At 51.6% G+C, this 18,005-nt stretch overlaps 9 protein-coding genes across 9 annotated transcripts; 4 read left to right on the top strand and 5 right to left on the bottom strand.

Annotated features, from left to right (window-relative positions):
- Positions 1–141: 141 nt before the first annotated feature.
- Positions 142–2,400, bottom strand: BDR25DRAFT_28552 (uncharacterized protein). Its single transcript, XM_033688187.1, has 4 exons — positions 2,028–2,400; positions 1,719–1,973; positions 1,261–1,670; positions 142–1,207 (listed from the first exon to the last, which is right to left on the bottom strand). The coding sequence occupies exons 1-4, from the start codon at positions 2,126–2,128 to the stop codon at positions 327–329; spliced, it is 1,647 nt and encodes a 548-aa protein (XP_033547802.1). The 5' UTR covers positions 2,129–2,400; the 3' UTR covers positions 142–326.
- Positions 2,182–2,946, top strand: BDR25DRAFT_314136 (uncharacterized protein; the record flags this gene model as incomplete). The annotated part of the gene is made up of 3 exons (XM_033691432.1): positions 2,182–2,339; positions 2,477–2,594; positions 2,644–2,946. 3 exons carry the CDS (start codon positions 2,182–2,184, stop codon positions 2,944–2,946), a joined length of 579 nt encoding a protein of 192 aa, XP_033547801.1.
- Positions 2,947–5,047: 2,101 nt separating this feature from the next.
- BDR25DRAFT_286288 (uncharacterized protein) lies at positions 5,048–6,290 on the top strand. Its single transcript, XM_033688240.1, has 3 exons — positions 5,048–5,485; positions 5,538–5,854; positions 5,908–6,290. The coding sequence occupies exons 1-3, from the start codon at positions 5,428–5,430 to the stop codon at positions 5,968–5,970; spliced, it is 438 nt and encodes a 145-aa protein (XP_033547800.1). The 5' UTR covers positions 5,048–5,427; the 3' UTR covers positions 5,971–6,290.
- A 433-nt stretch (positions 6,291–6,723) lies between these two features.
- BDR25DRAFT_28512 (GroES-like protein) lies at positions 6,724–8,251 on the bottom strand. Its single transcript, XM_033688160.1, has 3 exons — positions 7,956–8,251; positions 7,062–7,862; positions 6,724–6,981 (listed from the first exon to the last, which is right to left on the bottom strand). Exons 1-3 carry the CDS (start codon positions 8,052–8,054, stop codon positions 6,733–6,735), a joined length of 1,149 nt encoding a protein of 382 aa, XP_033547799.1. The 5' UTR covers positions 8,055–8,251; the 3' UTR covers positions 6,724–6,732.
- Positions 8,238–9,840, bottom strand: BDR25DRAFT_28534 (uncharacterized protein). Its single transcript, XM_033688176.1, has 2 exons — positions 9,572–9,840; positions 8,238–9,509 (listed from the first exon to the last, which is right to left on the bottom strand). The coding sequence occupies exons 1-2, from the start codon at positions 9,585–9,587 to the stop codon at positions 8,449–8,451; spliced, it is 1,077 nt and encodes a 358-aa protein (XP_033547798.1). The 5' UTR covers positions 9,588–9,840; the 3' UTR covers positions 8,238–8,448.
- BDR25DRAFT_28506 (vacuolar protein sorting-associated protein-like protein Vps28) lies at positions 9,841–10,986 on the bottom strand. The gene is made up of 3 exons (XM_033688155.1): positions 10,867–10,986; positions 10,574–10,810; positions 9,841–10,483 (listed from the first exon to the last, which is right to left on the bottom strand). The coding sequence occupies exons 1-3, from the start codon at positions 10,948–10,950 to the stop codon at positions 10,094–10,096; spliced, it is 711 nt and encodes a 236-aa protein (XP_033547797.1). The 5' UTR covers positions 10,951–10,986; the 3' UTR covers positions 9,841–10,093.
- Positions 10,987–11,131: 145 nt separating this feature from the next.
- BDR25DRAFT_286280 (ribosome assembly protein-like protein Noc2) lies at positions 11,132–13,816 on the top strand. The gene is made up of 3 exons (XM_033688239.1): positions 11,132–11,946; positions 11,998–12,088; positions 12,135–13,816. The coding sequence occupies exons 1-3, from the start codon at positions 11,160–11,162 to the stop codon at positions 13,540–13,542; spliced, it is 2,286 nt and encodes a 761-aa protein (XP_033547796.1). The 5' UTR covers positions 11,132–11,159; the 3' UTR covers positions 13,543–13,816.
- A 133-nt stretch (positions 13,817–13,949) lies between these two features.
- Positions 13,950–15,495, top strand: BDR25DRAFT_286278 (sorbitol dehydrogenase-like protein). Its single transcript, XM_033688238.1, has 2 exons — positions 13,950–14,309; positions 14,438–15,495. The coding sequence occupies exons 1-2, from the start codon at positions 14,109–14,111 to the stop codon at positions 15,347–15,349; spliced, it is 1,113 nt and encodes a 370-aa protein (XP_033547795.1). The 5' UTR covers positions 13,950–14,108; the 3' UTR covers positions 15,350–15,495.
- A 112-nt stretch (positions 15,496–15,607) lies between these two features.
- On the bottom strand, positions 15,608–17,932 carry BDR25DRAFT_28479 (uncharacterized protein). The gene is made up of 4 exons (XM_033688135.1): positions 17,774–17,932; positions 17,616–17,701; positions 17,006–17,543; positions 15,608–16,959 (listed from the first exon to the last, which is right to left on the bottom strand). The coding sequence occupies exons 1-4, from the start codon at positions 17,775–17,777 to the stop codon at positions 15,866–15,868; spliced, it is 1,722 nt and encodes a 573-aa protein (XP_033547794.1). The 5' UTR covers positions 17,778–17,932; the 3' UTR covers positions 15,608–15,865.
- Between the last annotated feature and the right edge of the window lie 73 nt (positions 17,933–18,005).

Genomic DNA, 18,005 nt, shown 5'->3' with positions numbered 1-18,005 from the left:
GGGGTAATGTGCACTTGAAGCGCTCTAGATTCCATGACAGATAGACAATGACACCTCATGAGTTGATTCATACTGGCAGCTCAGCTCATAAACAGGGGGAATAAAAAAAAGTAGGACAAGATGAGTGCAAAGGAGCAAGGTATTTCCAATCCGTAGAGAAATATATCGCCGACCGACCAACTTATCCACAACTCGGCAGCATTTTCAATACAACCACCACAACACAAAGTGTTCTGTTCCAAAGACCAGCTCCACCCATCACCGTGCTTTCTTTCATTTCGTACAAATATTGATCAGAAACTTAGAGAGTAGTGTTCCCAGAACATCTAGAAATGCTCCTTCCAGAACTTGAAGTTCACCTCTTGACATGTCGCGCCCTTTGCTGCCCTCTTGATATCACGGGCCGCTGCATTCGGCCCACAGAAATACACTCCGACATTTGTTTGTAACGAACTCTCGAGACCGCTCATATATGTCCTGTCTAGAATCCCATCCCGCATTCCACAGAGCAGACGACTGAAATCTGGACGGCCAAAGTTGGTTCGGGACCTGAGCTCCGTCAAGGGGTCCTTGTCTGTCCCAACTGAGTTGAGCACAATATTGTTCGCAGTGTTAACATCGATCTTTTGTGTGAGATATGTGTGAATGCGGAGGAATTGGTCACCGTCGGAACCACCCATCGACTGTGCCTCCAATGACGAGAGTAGTGTCTGGAACCATTCGAAAGAGCTGGTATCCTTGCACACCCAGATGAATTCCACACGGCGGAGTCTCTTAGGGGGATTCGGGCTTAGGCGGATATGGTAGATATACTTCAGAATAGAGGCCCAGGGAGTGACACCAATACCAGTGCCAATGAGCACTGCAATCTCGTTTTCGAAGACGTCTTCGGCAGGAGCTCCATATGGTCCGTCGATTCGGAGCTGGGGCATCTTTTGACCGTGTTGGAGTGCAATTTCGTACATTCCCATGGGATCAAGCTCATCATAGAGCTTGGATTGCGATTGACCGGCTCCGAGGGCATCAGCAAGCGCGCGAGTGAAGTCACCAACCTGGCGGACGTGAACTGAGATATACGGGTCGTATGGGCAGGACGTAATGGTGAATGGATGCCACTGGTGGTAGCTGACTTCTGGGCAGTTTAGGAAGAGCCATTGTCCGGGCTTATACTTCATGCTAGTCTTGGTGAACTGAATCTCTACGGCATCTAATGTGCGTTAGATCAAGTCGAGTAGAGTATCCCAAAATCCTTGCACTTACCATATGGGTGGCGAACGACCTTTACGATCTGGGTCTGCCTTCTGGCACGGATCTCTCTGTACAGCCGCTCGAACAAATACAGCCCGCCTCCGACTAATTCCCAACGCCAACCCTCGTAGCCGATACAATGGGTCCAGAAATTATCATGGTCGAGGGGCGAAAACGGTTTTGCTGTGTCGCGGACGAAGCAACCGGTTGCGTGTGTGTACATGCCGAGCAAAAACGGGATAAACAGATGATGGGTATACCAAAAGGTCTCAAAAGATTGTTGTCGTATCCTGTGGTGGGCTGTGGTGTAGATGAGAAGCATACACAGCAGCATAATGTGTCCAGTGAGACCTCCAGCCTGAGCATAGTGGATTTCGACAGCAAGTTCTGGCCTGACCTGAGTCTTCTCTACGTTGAAGAAACTGAACATGTTAGTCGTTGTTCATCATTCCGCCAATAGCTTCTCTTACTTGATGTAATGGCCAGCAGTATGGATACCGGTGAACACGAGCATAGCGTAGGCGATCTGTCGGTGCAACCATATCGACTCATCGAGGGGCAGCCATCTAATTTTAGGTCGAAGAACTCGTAGGATATTTCTGCACATGGGCAAAACGATGAACATGGTGTCCATTGTCAATACCAAACCTGCTCCTCGAGAAACCCAGACGGAGAATTGCAAGGCATTGAGCCCTGCTAGACGTATATCACCGGCCTGTTTGAACCTGTGCTTGCGTCAGCATCTCGACTACCAAATTCTCAGATCGGGCAAGTCCTACCATCCATATCCAAACATGGACCAATGGAATCCCCAGAACAGTGCGTAGAATATCAGCTTCCGCGGCATAAAGAATGACCTCCAGCCATTTTGCGCAGCCATAATGGTATCTTTCTATGTGAAAAGAGGTATATGAGAACAAAGACCTCTACACCATGAACGAAACGCAAGGCATGCAGCACGTGGTCGATGTCGTCCGTTCAACGGTGATTACGAGAATTAAAAGAATTTACGTGGGAGAAATAAGAACGTCGAACTGGAGAGGACAAGTTCCAGTACTAGTTCAACCCGGCCAGCCAGATGACGAAGTGAAGTAAAGAGTGTCGGTGTCGAGAGACGGTGGAAGGGAGCGGCTTGGTGTTGAGAGGGAGCGGTGGTGGAGATGACGACCAACAAGCCTGCCAGGGAAACCAAGGGTTATTAGAGGGTAAGCTTTACAGCCCTCGTTAGTGGCTACCGCGCAGATCAGGTGGATCTTAGACCAGGCCGTGAAAAAGTGGAGAGAGCGGCAGGCTGCGATGAAACCGACAGGTTTGCTCCGAAGGTCGTGGCTCAAACCAGTGCCCTGGTAAGTTTATCGTATATCAGATGGGTTAAGGTGCAGTGACAGTTCGCAGGCTTCCAAAAAGGATGTAACTCAGGCAGAGATGAAGCGCCGCCAGTCCCGAAAGGGCTGTAGGTGTGGCAACCGAATGTCCAGGAGGGCGCGGCTATGCGTTGGGAGCCCGATGTATGAGGAACGTCTCAGACCTGGAGCGCCAGGCACAAAACCATCTTTTTCCTCTGGTGCTGACTTTTCCGGAATGTCCCCAGGCCGCCACGGTCTGAGTAATGCGCAGTTATGCGGCGCGAAGCGAATACGGTTTGGCGGTGCTGCCGATGCTGCCGATGCCGTGGGAGGAGGCTCTCACAAATACTGAGGGAAAGGCTCCGGACAACCGTTGAGCAGACTTCTTTTTTAATGTTGCAGGTTACACTGATAAGATATGATAGCTGGAATCTGATTTTTGGCCTGAGCCGTTGAAAAGCAGCTGGTTTCTAAGCTCGTCGAATCAAAAGGGGATACTGGAAGGAGTCGAATTTGATGGGGCAATCCGATACGCAGGGGTTGCCTGAGACAATCCACGTTCGAGGTCGTGACGTGGTGGTTCGTGAGGCGCCGAAATATCTAGCAGCGGAGGAGTCGTCAATTAGCAGGCAAAGGTAGCAATCTGATGATCAATAGTTGTGAGGAAGCGGTTGTTGGGAGGTGGTGTGTAAGTACTCGAGCCACGGCCGTATGGCCTTGTTCGATGCGACCGAATTGCCCCTGCACGGCTCCCGCTGCACATGCGCAGTGCAGGAACTGGTGTGCTCTCGAGTTTCTAGCGATCCTGCTGGCTGCTGGGGAGAGCACGACGTGACTTTGCGATGGGCAGCCGCCGAGGCGTAAGGTCGCACAGAAGCTCCAGAGGGCACAAAGCCACTCGGTCCTCTGAGTGGCAGCACATGAGTGGAGCTGGCCATGGCGGCAGAGCGGGAGCCAATCTAAGGCGGCTTCGAAGCGCTCAGGGCCACCCGGCGCGGGGATCAAAAGCCCCCACATCGACGGCGGTCCAGTCGGGCACGACAACGAGATCCTGGTACTATTTCGGGAACGTCACCTCTCGACTACAATATCTTTTTCGACCATTTCCGCACGGGAGACATTCTAACAATAAGATATATGTCAGGCGTACCGTCCGATATGATCTTGTTATCAGAACGTGCTCTGCTAGCTTTGCTTTAGGGCTGTGATCCAGAAGCTAAAGTGCAGGAGGAACGTCCTAGACCGACGGATAGCGCTTCAATTGGTGCAGCCATGTTCGCGACGACGGCTGCGGAGGATGGGATGCAACTAGGAATACTCCAGGACTGAATCATGTCTGAACTGCACACAGAGTAATCTTTGGAGGGCGATGTTCGACTTTGGGAGCCGACTGGAGGAGCGTCCTCCGAGTACGAGCATGAGCATGGTGTGTTCTCGATTAGGCAATTTCACATATCGAAATTGATATCACCCAGCCAGCCAAGCTTCTCAGGTAGTATTCTCCGGAGCGGCATGAGGAATCTGAAAACAACATCAGACCACTATGTTTGATGATGAAGAGAAATCGCAGCAAGACGGTAATGCCTCGTCTCCATAGGTTCTGGAGGGGTTGGAGATAGGACATCCTCAGGCATGACACTGCAAGTGACAAAACAATGTCAGACCACTATGTTTTAAGGAGGACAGTCAAGCTTCGTCGATGCACACCGTCACTGGTATAGCCAGCGGTTCAAGCTTCGTGCCTCAGAACGATGAAGTCCGGGGGTAAGGCATGACAGAGGCTGGAGCAAACTTTGTCGTACGAGTATGTTTGACGATCGAGTAGAACACCTGCAATGATCTCCTCCAGCATGCAGGTAAGAGAGGTGAGAAGAGCCTGAAGCCAGGAGATGGGCGGCATGAATGCAAGATTGAAATATGGCTGAAAACGGAACAGCAGTGTGAGGGACAGCAAACCTTCGGTGGGCGTGGCAGACCGGGACTCAGGCATCCGTGATTGAGATTGAGGCTCGCACAGCGACGCACGGCCGACACGAAGAGAATTCCTCACAGCAGCAAAGACACCGAGTCAAAAGGAAAGAGTGAATGATGAGCAGCTCACCGCTTATTGGGCTTCGGCGTGATCTTCTCGAAGCCACGGTGCGCAGAGGGTGAATATCTGCAGTGATAGGGTGGCCCATGTGAGCGACCGGGATGAAGGGCCCTGTGCTGCAGCGAGGCTGGCCGTCTGGCACTGGGCCTGCATCAACGCCCCGCATCGCCCAATAAGCGCCCCGAACGTTGGTCTGCAGCGGGCTGCACGCTCTCGCCTGTCCAGTGGAGGCTGCAAGAGGCTGCGAGAGGATGAGAGATGCTCGCCAGCGTCCTGGACCCCTCATGCCGCGCTTTGCTCCGGCCACTAGCCCCGGCGCATAAACTCATCCTACTTTTACGGTACTGCCCCCCCTCACGATCTTCAAGTGACACGCTTCGAGTTCGACATCAATGTTGTCCTGAGACTCCAACGCCTCCACCGTCGCACCTTCTCCCCGTTGCCTCAGCCCGCAATCAGTCTCTTGCCGTGCCTGAATAATCTCGCGCCATCGCCAGATCCACTCTTCCCACACACCGCCCGAGCCCTTAGCCTGCCTCCGTCTCCGCCTCGACGCCTGGTATAACAAAACCCCCGCCGCCCGCCCGCCAGATGCTCTTCTCTTGTCGTAGCTACTGGTAGCTCGCTGCGCGAAACTCTCCACAGTCGTTATACCTTCACTTCAACCTCCACCGCCGGGTCGGTTTACTCGTCCTCTCTTTTAATTCCTTCTTTTAAGAGTCCAACACACTTCAGTCCGCCATGGGGAAGCTAATCAAGAACCACTGGGCCCGTCTAATTATCTTGACAGCTGCTGCTTGTGAGTCCGCCTCAGGCTTCCACCATAAAGCATACATGCCTAATTTCCTTAGACCAAGTCGGCGCCGGCTTCCATAGCTTCTTCTATCCCAAGATCTTCTGGGACTTCCTGACAAAGAACCTCGACGGCGCCGTCAAGCCTATTCCCGCCCTGCAGATAATAAATCTGCTCCTCGGCATATGTGGAGTGTGTTACGAATGGCCGCTCACCTTCATCGCCGGCACTGCTGTCCATCGTTCAATTGAGGCCCGCCTCATCATCTACCCTCTAAGTGCTCTTGCAGCAGTCCTGTTGTATCAAGGAACGAATGCCGCTTTATACTATATAATTGGTATGGGTGTGTACTTTTGGGCCTACAGCGAGAGCGAGGTAAGTCTCCACTACATACCAATCGCCAACCCAGCCAACTAACTGTATATCAGACTGTCTGCCCGGAACCATGGACCTTGCCTAAGCGCGGATCAACAAGAAGGAACGCAGTCTGAATGATCCTCATTTCTACGATAGACATGTTACGCGAGGGCACGTGGATGAACCATTTCAATCAATCATAAGGGCTCGTTTCTCACTCATCAACTCATTTCTCTATATCGATACCATCTCATTCCGCTTAAGTGTGCCGCACAGCGGGAGGCGTTTTTTGGGTTGCACGGAGAGCCAAAGGACAAGACTTGGCTGGCATTTTCCCTATTTTCAACCCCGTTACTCTACATAAAGTCTTTTAACTATTCAACTGTAGTAGTTTTACTTCGGCCGTGGATGCATGTAACGCAGTGCCAGCTCAAAATGCAAGATAACCAGTGCTACCAACGTTGCTCCAATTTTCTATTGCAGGCAAGTGCGAGATTAGCAAAAAACGATTCATTCATGTGGGCTGGGAGTGGAGGACGCTATGTTCATGCGTGGCTATCCACCTTCGCGTCTGAGATGTCAGGCGCTGTGAGTTTCAGGCCGCATCACCACAACTCTCGATCGAGACAAGGCCCTTAAGACTAAGCAACTTCACACCGCAACGTGACCTGGTACCCCCTTAGTTAAGCGACTCGCTCTTGCGCTTTAGATGGCCTCGCCATGCATTGTTGTCCCTATTTACCATGTGTCAGAGGAAAGATCATTACAATGTTTTCATTCCTTATTAAACAACTCGTTCGTCATGTACAATTGAAGAGAAGAATTAGACATCATAAGGCTGGCCCGCCGAGAGAGGGGGAGGAAGGTAAGGGGAGATAGAGGGAGGGTCGGGTTTCTCACTCAGTAGGACCCTCGATCAGAATCTTGATCCCTTTCCCTGCCTTAACATCCCTGAATGCGTTCTCTGCTTCGTCGAATTTTACTTTGTCAGTGATGAGTTCCTTCACGCTGACTCTGCCTGTCGAAACCATGTCCACCGCTGTCTGATAGTCGCCTGAACCATACCGAAAGCTGCCCTTAACATTCAGTTCTTTGGTGCACATGGCCATGATAGGGAAGTTGATGTCGGGTTTGCCCATGCCGCCCTGCGTGTGTAGTCGTCAGCACGCCGTTTGCCTCTGCACGCACGCACCCATGTAACAATGAATGGCCTCGGAATACATACCTGCACATACGTCCCTCCCATTCTGAGCGCATGTATCGCAGTCTGGATACAGACCTCAGCGCCGCTCGCATCGATAATAACATCTGCGCCTGGCCCAAGGTCGCATTCTTGGATCAACCGCTTCGCGCTTTCATCAGGCGATTCTTTTCGACTCCTGAACGCAGCTGTCGCAGCATACTTCAATGCAAACTGCAATCTCTCCTCATTTATATCCACCGTAACGACCTTGGTGGCTCCGTATGCCTTTGCCACCGCGCAACAGAGTAATCCAACAGGTCCAGCACCGAAAACCACAACGCTGTCACCTGGTTTGACGCTGGCTTGCCTGGTGATATGCACTGCAACGCTGGTAGGCTCAATCAAAGCACCCTCCTCCAAACTCATATCATCTGGCAGTTTATAGCAATAATCTTCGGGCAGAGAATAATATCTTGCGAGGGTTCCATCGAAAGGCGGTGTTGCAGCGAACGCCATGTCGGCACAGAGGTTATACTTCCCCTCTTTGCACCTCACGCAGCGACGGCAGGGGACACCAGGCTCCATTGCAACCCGGTCGCCGACTTTCAGACTCTGCACTTTGTCTCCCACGGTGGAAATGACGCCTGCCGATTCATGGCCAAGTACCATAGGGGATTCGACGACGAAGTGGCCAATGCGACCTTCGACCCAGTAGTGCACATCACTGCCGCAGATGCCAGTCCACCGGGGTTTAACAATAACATCGTATGGTGATTTGAGCTTTGGGATCGGACGGTCTTCATAAATAACGCTGCGTGGAGCTTGGAGGACGAAAGATGGATTCTATAAACAGTCATATATTAGCTTGGGAATGGTGACACAAACCGGAGGGGTAAGAGAGCGGGGCAGGGAGCTCTCCCAGCGCCTCTTGCATACCTTTTGCGTCATCTTGCTCTCACTGCTCTCCGACACCTCTGAGTACTTCGAGTTAGAAGAAAATATGGATTGAAAGGGGTTACACAAGCACGATGACATTCAAAGCTCTTTCAGCACAAGGGGGGGTTGAGCTGGCGGACCAGGAATTAAAGCTGAGAGCTCTCAACAGCTCTACGCCGCGAGAAGCCGCTTTAGGAGAAGGACGAGCCTCTAATGTGAACGGAAGTTATTTACCCGTCCTGTTTATCCGGAGCTCTATTTGCAGTTTCTATCGTGGGATCGAGGTGCCGATGTCGCTGAACGGGTATGCCGCAATGTCCACTGACCAAAAAGCAAAACAAATCGATGGATTGTGACAAGAAAAAAGGAATAGCATGCAAAAATAACCATAATCCCCGCAAGAGGCTACGTTTTTACGAAGCGTGACATCAGCCGACATGGGTAGGTAGAACCGAGGAGAGGGGAGAGAACGCCCCATGCTATCGCGGTTTACCTAATTAGTCTTCCGAGTTGTCCTTCCCCAAGACGACCACCAGCAATGCACAAGACCGCTGTCACTGCCGTCGTCGCCCGCTCCTGTCCAGCCCCAGTCGTCATAGCCCTTCTCTTCGCCTTCTTCTTGGATGAATAATCCAATTCTCTTCATACGGTCACGGAAGTCTTTGATTTCCGGTAGATATGCATCTCTTAACGGAAACTCTACAATGACTTTGGCCTCTTCGTGCTCTGAAAGCCAAGCTTCAATGGTGTCTACTAGTAAGCGAGGGTGATCCGATGAATACAGAGAGTCGGCAGCAAGAATCACGGGAAACTTGGTCTGGACTGGTACTCCAACACCGTCCGAATCCGGTGTACCCTGAGGGAATATGCATAATGATGTTGGGTTGGTCCAGTCAAGCACACCGCTGAGCGTAGAACCGTTATTCTGTCTCACCACATCATGATTCTTGAGGACATTATGTGCCAGATTTGGATAGATGCTGGGTAAGTCGGTGAGCAAAACGTCCGCACCTAGGCAAGCCATGGCCAATCCAACCAGTCCCGTGCCGGATCCAAGTTCTAGAACTCGAGGGCTATTCGGTCTGCATTCTTTCACAATCCCAAAAATGTGGAGACGTTTTGCCAGAAGGTACGAAGCTGCCCAGGTCTTCAAGCCCAGATTGTCAGCTGTCAGAGCTGGTTCGTGAATGGTGAGATTGAACAAGCCAGATGGCGAAGGTATGCGAAACTGACGAGAAATAGCACCCATGGCTGTCCGACCGGAACGCTCACTTAGTCGCATGCTGGCCTGGTTCCAGACCTCTTCCCTGGCCTCTTCATCTTCTATCCACTGTAGACTACTGCTCACGATACTTGTAAGGTACCTCGTTACTCCCTCCGGACCTATTTGGAGACTACTTTGGTTCCCCTTCCTCCTTCCGAGACCGTGTTCGTCCGGGTCGTGGTTTTCGACGTCACTGCATTCCCAAGATGGCGGAGCAGAGGTGAGCAATCCGAGAGCATGGAGGAGGGCGTGGGCGGACGGCTTTGTGTAGAGTTGCGGTAGGTCGAATACTTCGCGCAGCTCTGTTAGCGAGATCTTCTAATACTGAAGCTGACAAGGCAGGGGTATATACCATGTAGTAGCGACATATCTGTTGCGACTGCTCTCTACGTCCGTGCCGTGTTCATGTTGCACCGCTAGCGCCTCAAACTTTCGATGAGATAAAAACCATCGGCAATTTTGATGTGGCCCGTGCACCGGAGGTCCGAAGCTCCCTATCGTGGCCGTGGCGAGACCGCGATGGAGGTGTGGACCTTGGCACATAACTGGTACCGGTAAACCTTCAGCCCCAATCTTTTGAGATGTTCAAGCACCGGCAATATCTGGCCAGAGAAACGGTGCGGGGCGCTGAAAATACTATCGTTTGATGTCAGGTTGCTTCGTGCGCTGCCGTCTTCTCTCGTGACCCCCATCCAGCATGTTACCACATAACGTGGAACATGACCGGGGAGGAGTCTATCGTTAAACCTCTAGCTGGATTAAGGGAGATCGTCAGTAGGATGCGAATTTCTGTCCCCAAAATGTTCCACATTAGGTGACAAGATGAAGTACACAGCCCTGGAGGGCATGCCAGTTGGAGAGCATTTCGAGAGCTTCAGTCCTTCTTCAGCGTTGCCTTGAAGCCATAATACGCTGAATCCATGTCGAATTGAAACTCTCGAGCCTGATCATCATTGAGCTTCTCGGCAGCCCTCATCTGATTGAGTGTGATGAGCCACTGCACAATCTTCCCCTTGCTCTCAAAGTCCTTGTCCGTTACCCTATTCACAGCCTGGATGATTTCTACGAGAAGTGGATGAAGGGTGTCCTTCTCGACGAGACCAATTTTGATTGCGTCGAGGAGAGTGATGAAGTTCTCCGTGGCTGCAACGACGAGAGTCGCGTCTGCGTCTGATCCTTGCTGGGCAGCTTTGTGCGAGGGGCCTTGCTCGACAGTCGCCGGGATACCAACTCGGAGTCGCTCTGTTGCACGGGGGCATTCCATCTGCCGTGCATGTTAGACCTCACTCCCAAGGTGGGAAGAAGAAGAAGGAGAAGAAGAAGAAGAAGAAGAAGCGTAGTGCAGTGTACATACGTTCCATTCCCGCTTGAAAGTCTCCAGGTCGCCGAACGCCCGCGCAACTGTCTCATCAGCCAAGTTCGATTTGTATTGCTTCAGCAGCCTGCTGCATCTCTCCGTGTAGTCGCCCTCAGTGATGGACTCTTTAAGGAAGGCCTTTTCAAGCGCGTCAAGCGTGATGATGATGCTGTATATCTCGGCGAGCGAATCGTATAGGTCACGTTCTGTGCTGGTTGTGGATAGCTTAACTTCCTATGTTAATGCCTTCGGTTAGCAAGAGTAGAAATTGGCCTAGTGAAGGTATATACCTCGTCGAGGTTTATCGTAGCAGAGAGCGCTGGTCGCGGGACGTATGGAGTCGGCGCGTAGGCCAATTGACGATTCGCGTACATATCGAGGGGACGTCTTGAGGTCGTCGCAAGGCGAGCCCTTCGAAAACATGAATGCAGGTGGGAGGGGACGGGTGAAGCTTGGACCTAGCGTCTTGGCAGGTCTACGCGCTTATGTAACCGAACTTTTTCCAGCATGGAAATTTTGCATGGCTCGACGTCTCACACCAACACGTCTGTTTTTTGCCGATTGAAGCCTGGATTCCCCGGAAATGGCGCACTCTAAGACCACCAAGAAGTTTGAGAAGAACAAACTAAAGGATGTCCTCAAACATCGGAAAGAACATGCCAAGGTCAAGCAGAAGCAGCAGATCAGGACGAAGCGCAAGGAGCGGAACGCAAGAGACAACGCGCCGGCCGATGGAATTCAAGAGAAAGCAAGCAAGCCGGCCGAGGCTAGAGGCAAAAAAGGCGCTGACTTCGGGGATATGTCCATGGACCAATTCTTCCAGGGCGGTTTCCAAGTTCCTGAAATAAAGAAGAGCGCAGCAAAGCCGAAGACGGGGAAACGAAAGCGTACCCCAATTGACGAAGATGGCCCTGCTGACTCCGACGAAGAGATTGTGGAGCCAGCGCCACTCGAAGACGGTTCTGGGTCCGATAGTGACTCGGGAGACGATGTGGACGACCACAAGGAACAGCTCGCAGCCCTACAAAGCAAAGATCCGGAATTCTACAAATACCTCAAGGAGAACGACGCTGAGCTACTCGACTTTGCTGAAGATGCCGATTTGGCCGAGGTCGACGCTTTGAGCGAGAGTGAAGAAGAGGGCGTGCCGAGGAAGAAACGAAAGTCAGACAAGGCAGTGAAAGATGACGAAAGCATCGATGGCAGTAACAACGAGGTCACCAGAAAGCTTGTCGAAAAATGGGGCTCCTCTATGGACAAAGCGTTTTCGTTGAGAGCAATGAGGGAGGTTGTGCTCGCATTTCGCTCCGCGGCACATCTTAACGAGGACGATGGGAAAGCCTACAAATACTCAATCTCAGATCCCAATGGTATTCTAGCCTTCATAAGCTCGGCTAAGTCTCCATGCTGACATTTCACAGCATACCACGACTTACTCGTGATTGCACTGCAACATGTACCAAAAGTGCTCCAGCACCACTTGCCGGTTAAAGAAAGTGCCTCGGGGAAGATGTAAGCCCACCCTCGTCTCTGCTAGGATACATATTGATGGTAACAGTCGAGTATCCACGGATTCAAAGAAATTTCGTACCTTAACACCGCTCCTCAAATCCCATACAGTCTCCATCCACCACCTACTCGAGAACCTCTCAGACCCTGCTACCTTGCGACTCACTCTCGACTCGCTTCTCTCTCTTCTGCCATACATACTCTCTTTCAAGAAGATAGTGCGCGAAGTAACGAAAACTGTCTCGTCAGTTTGGGCCGATGCTTCCAATACAGAAGTCACAAGGCTCGCCGCTTTCTTAGTCCTGCGACGACTGGTTGTCATTAGTGATGCCGGCATCCAAGAAGCAGTCCTGAAACAGACGTACCAAGGGCTGGTGAAAGGGTCTAGGAATACAACCGTCCACAACATACAAGGCATCAATTTGATGAAGAATACTGCCTCCGAACTCTGGGGTCTTGATGCTAATGTTGGTTACACGACTGGGTTCGCTTTCATTAGACAATTAGCGATTCATTTACGCTCAAGCATTACAAACAAGACCAAGGACTCTTACAAGACGGTCTACAACTGGCAGTACATCCACTCGCTAGATTTCTGGTCTCGCGTTGTCTCAGTCTACTGTGAGACTCTCCGCGAAGCTGAATCTGGCAAAGCATCCCCGCTTCGGCCATTGATCTACCCCATCGTACAAATAACACTCGGAGCTCTTCGACTGATCCCAACTGCACAATACTTCCCCCTCCGCTTCCAGCTTGCTCGGTCCATCCTCCGGATTTCCTCCGCCACTTCAACCTACATCCCCCTCGCACCCGCCCTAGTCGAAGTCTTTAACTCCGCGGAAATGAAAAAGCCACCCAAACCCAGCACCCTCAAAGCCTTAGACTTCACCACCTCGATCCGCGCCACAAAAGCCTATCTCCGGACACGAATTTATCAGGACGGGGTTGGGGAGCAAGTCTCCGAACTCCTCTCTGAATTCTTCGTCCTATGGGCTAAGAATATCGCGTTCCCCGAACTGGCATTACCTGTAATTGTCATTCTGAAGCGATGGGTCAAAGCCATGAGTAAGAAGAGCGGGAATCGGAATGCAAAGATTAATTCGAGTTTCGCACTGTTGGTGCAAAAGCTTGAATCTAATTCAAAGTGGATTGAGGAGAAGAGAGCCAAGGTTGAATTTGCGCCTAATGATCGTGCTGGCGTTGAAGGGTTTCTTAAGGATGTTGAGTGGGAGAAGAGTCCGTTAGGGGCGTATGTGAGTGGGCAGAGGAAGGCGAGAGAGCAGAAAGCCAAGATGCTAGAGGCAGCGAGAAAGACGGAGGACAGGAAACGAAAAGAGGCCGAAGAGACGGAGGGTCTTGAGAACGGAGAGGATTTTGGTGGGTCGAGTGATGAGGATGAAGGGGATGCGGAAATGGATGAGATGAGCGCAGATGAGTCGGTAGAGGAGGGCGAGTAGACAATTGTAAGTAGATTTTCAGCGTGTTTAATACCAAAAGATATAGCTTAATGCTCATCTCTCTTCCTCCTCACTGTTTCTCCGACAGCTTTCCCTAGAGCATCCGCACAGCAAACTCAACACCACCGCATAAGCATCGTCATCTCTCCAAGTTACGCCTCGGAAATTTTCAAAAGAATGCGGCAGCGGTTACTTTGCTTTTGTCGGCTTAGCTCGGCCTCGGCGACATATGGCCCGGCGGATTCCCATTTGTGGAGATTCCATGACGATGGAGGGGCAGGTTTACTAGAGCTAGCAAGAGCTAGCTGGCGTGTACTACGATGGGTATTTCCACGTATAAGTGCTCTGCGTTAGCCGGTTTGTTGATCGACATTTAATAGGAACTTTAGACGCTTGGTTCGGAGTGACGATTGTTTCTGTAGCTGTTGCTAGATAATCTACATACAATTGCTGGCTGAAACCCTCTTCTTCTTCTTCCTTTTTCTTCTTCTTTTTTGTCTTTCCCGGTCCTAGAACGGCGGGTTCTTTGATTCGGGTACTGAAAGAATTGAAAGAATTAGGGAATAATGAGCGCAACGGTAACAGAAGTCAAGCCTACGAAGGCAAACATTGGTGTCTACACCAATCCTGGACATGATCTCTGGGTTGCAGATGCGAAACCGTCACTAGAAGAGGTGGTTAAGGGGGAGGGGTTGAAGCCAGGGGAGGTCATGTTGAGCATCAAATCGACAGGCATTTGTGGAAGTGATATTCATTTCTGGCATGCTGTAAGCTCCTTTCCGTTCACTCTCAGTTTAACTCCCCTCCCAACTCTTCCTCAGTGTAAGTCCCTTCACAGTAGACGTTTCGTTGAAGACGCGAAGCTACCCAAGCTAATGGGAAACACCCACAAAAGGGCTGTATAGGTCCCATGATAGTAACCTCGACTCACATTCTCGGCCACGAATCCGCCGGCACGGTGCTGTCTACCCACCCATCTGTCACTACGCTCAAACCGGGCGACCGCGTTGCAATCGAACCCAACATCCCTTGCCACGCCTGTGAACCCTGCTTAATCGGCCGCTACAACGGCTGTGAATCCGTGGAATTTCTGTCCACACCGCCAGTCCCGGGTCTCCTTCGCCGTTATGTCAACCACCCGGCGGTCTGGTGCCATAAGCTGCCCGACAACATGACGTTTGAAGACGGCGCGATGCTTGAGCCGTTGAGTGTGGCGCTGGCTGGTATGGATCGCGCGGGAGTGAGGTTAGGAGACCCAGTTGTAGTGTGTGGCGCTGGCCCAATTGGACTTGTAACGTTGCTTTGCTGTCGAGCCGCGGGGGCGACACCTCTAGTCATCACGGATATCGACGAAGGAAGACTGAAGTTTGCAAAGGAATTGGTTCCTGGTGTGCTTACGCACAAAGTGGAGTTCTCGCACACGCCTGAGATCTTCTCCTCCAGCATCGTGAAGCTCATGGAGGGGGTTGAACCCGCGATTGTCATGGAATGTACCGGCGTTGAAAGCTCCATTACCGGTGCCATCCAAGTTGTCAAATTCGGCGGCAAGGTCTTCGTCATTGGTGTTGGGAAGAACGAGATAAAGATCCCATTTATGCGTCTCTCGACGCGCGAAGTCGACCTTCAGTTTCAATACAGGTATTGCAACACTTGGCCGAAAGCGATACGGCTAGTGAAAAGTGGGATCATTGACCTTAGGAAGCTGGTTACGCATAGGTACAAACTAGAGGAGGCAGTTGAGGCCTTTAAAACAGCGGCAGATCCTAAGACGGGGGCTATCAAGGTGCAGATTCAGAGTTTGGATTAGCGATCGAGGGCTGGGAAGAGAGGAGAGAGTGATAATTGAAGGAACTTCGGATGGCATGTCTCGTGTATTGTAGGTGATTAGTTAGCATTTCATACAACGGCGACGGGTCTGAAGGTGGAGTCGGGGTCCTACACAGAACAAATACTAGAGCAATGCGAGTATAGACTTCAACCAAACCTTTTACATATAGCACAAAGCGGTTGCCAACCCATGCCTTAAGGCGGGCTTCGTTGCGCGGGTATAAGCGGTAGGTTGATGTATTTAAGGAACAGGTGAGGCGGCGTTTTAAATCAGCCTTCTGCAAGAACAACACTCATATAGAAGGAGAAAAGCAGATAAGTGTCGCCGTGTGGCCTCATTAATTTCCTCCATTAACCTTAACGCCGTGAAAATGACCTCCCATTATGCAATGCAAGATCAATTCGAAAGGGTGTGCGCCTTCCCAGGTTCGTAACGCTCATAGATATAACCCATGGTTAGAGATAGATAAGGATCGGTGGACGCTGAAATCCAAGGCTACCTGAACCCAGGAAAGACTCTCCGCAGTCCCCGCCGCCATCGCGGAGCACCATTTTCTTCTTCCTCGACTTCAGGTGGAACACTTTGATGTCCAAGCAGAGTTAGCGCTCGCTGTCGTGCCCATTCTCTCCGGTTCTGTCGAGGGGTTGTGGGTTGTTGCGAACACTCTTCCGTAGTACCACCTTGGCTAATGCCAGGCGATGGCCGGGCCACCGGCAGTATCTCCGGCCCATGGTTCGGGGGACTGTTATTACTTATCGACGGCGGCCCGGCTCCAGCCATTTCGATATCTGGCGGACGAGGTTGAGTCCGGACTGGAGCACTAAAGACCCTCCGACCCATGACTGCTCCTCCAATACGGCTTCCTAACGATCCCACTCCTCTCCAAGATGGATTGGCGGCCAAAGACGCTACTGGCCCCTGCGCGGTATTCGAGTCTCTGTTCGCTGAGCTCCTCGCCCGCATGCGGCGTATCATTCGCTCTCGGCGTACCATGACGTTTGTAATTTTGGCAGGACAATATCCACTCGGCAAGACACTCTTCTTGCACATGGGACACAGCGAGGAGTTACTGAGTAGGAAAGTATCGACGCAGTCTGGATGGAAAATATGGCGGCATGGCAACTCGCGTACCTGTGATTCATTTGGCTCGAAATCATCGAGGCAGATGGGACATGTTGGCTGAGAAAAGGCTGGTAAGGCACCAACTTGCAGGGTTGAGGCGTTTGGGGCTGACGAGGGGCGAATTACAGGTAGGGATTTTACGCCGGTTTCGGCCTCAATGGTAGGGGATGGAAGATTATGGGTTGGAGCAGGTTGTTGGGGTAGCTGCTTTTCTAAATCAGCATCTCGTGGTCCAGCAGTGTACGCGTATAAAGGTAGCTTCTCTAGATACTGTCGAGGAACTGTAAGTCGCTTAACACCAAGGGCCTCAAGATCTACCTCGCCGCTGATGACGCGATGGCGAAGGTCGTTTCGGCGCCTTCGTTGGATGAGATGCATGAAGCATGATGTTGTTACAATGATGGCGATGAGTAAGCCTAGCACGATGACGAGGAAAACCCAAAGACTGGGGAGCTGGTTCCCAGAATCTAAGCACCGTTAGCTACAGTCCTTCTTCTAGCTAGCTCAACTTGCTGGTATTTATTGTTGCCCATAAACGGACGTAGTCAGTTGGCCTGAAGAGCGATGCCAGGTCGTGGCCATGTGGTGCATCAGTCAAATTCCCAGAGTATTTGCTCAATTGGTCCATGACAATGCTACCACTGATAGACGAAAGCGCATACACAGGGAAATGGTTCGCGCTTTTCCATCTGCCACCGTCATCAAGGCCCCAGCTCGGATCGTTCATCAACGGAGGCATGGCATTGCCCTGGTCCAGTTGGTACACTAAAAATGCTTTGACGGGGGCGGCTCGTGCAGCCTCGAAGTATTCGAGGACACAGTTGGGTGCAAACCATGGCGCAAGTGCAACGAGAGAGTAGTCGGTCCCTTGAGGCAGGTTCCTTAGCCGGGTTGCATTCTTGGGCACCAGATTCTCCTCCGACTGCTTGCAGCCATCTGATTGTAGATCGGGCAGGTAGAGGATGCCATATGGGTCGTTCCCACTTTGGACCGCTTTTGAGGAGAGGGTTTGGATGTTGCTAGTAATGGGGTACTGGAAGGAGATGTTGGTCTAAGCGAGGTTAGCCTGCCAGTGCTGTTGGCAGTTCAAAGTGCAATTCAATCATGGCGGAGCATGGCGCACCCCGAGTGTCACGAATTTATCATTGTAATACGAAAGGGTGTACGGATCCGGGAACTCGATGGTGAAGATGCCAACACTCTGGGCGGCTGTGAGAGGGATGCGTCAGTTGTGTCTGTGTCTATCAAAGGGTGCGCGCGGTTGGCTCGGAGGTGACGTACTCATGGCGAACACGCGGGCATCAGATGATTGCTTTGGAAGAACAGGGAGTGTAGCTCATGCTGGACGGGTGGGTGGAGCCAGGCGAGCGATAGACTTGAAAGCGACAGCTGGGACGAAAGTGCAGGAGAGTGAAGGATGAGTTGAGAGCGACGATGGAAATGGATGGCGAGAGGCTGGTATTGAGGGGCCGGGCACCTGGGCATGCCAAAGCCGGACGTGCGCCCAGGCCCG

Source organism: Lindgomyces ingoldianus (genome assembly GCF_010093535.1).
Source record: "Lindgomyces ingoldianus strain ATCC 200398 unplaced genomic scaffold BDR25scaffold_15, whole genome shotgun sequence".
Classification (NCBI taxonomy): Eukaryota; Fungi; Ascomycota; class Dothideomycetes; order Pleosporales; family Lindgomycetaceae; genus Lindgomyces; species Lindgomyces ingoldianus.
The sequence above is the reverse complement of the archived record's forward strand: the minus strand, read 5'-3'. Positions and strand labels throughout refer to the sequence as shown.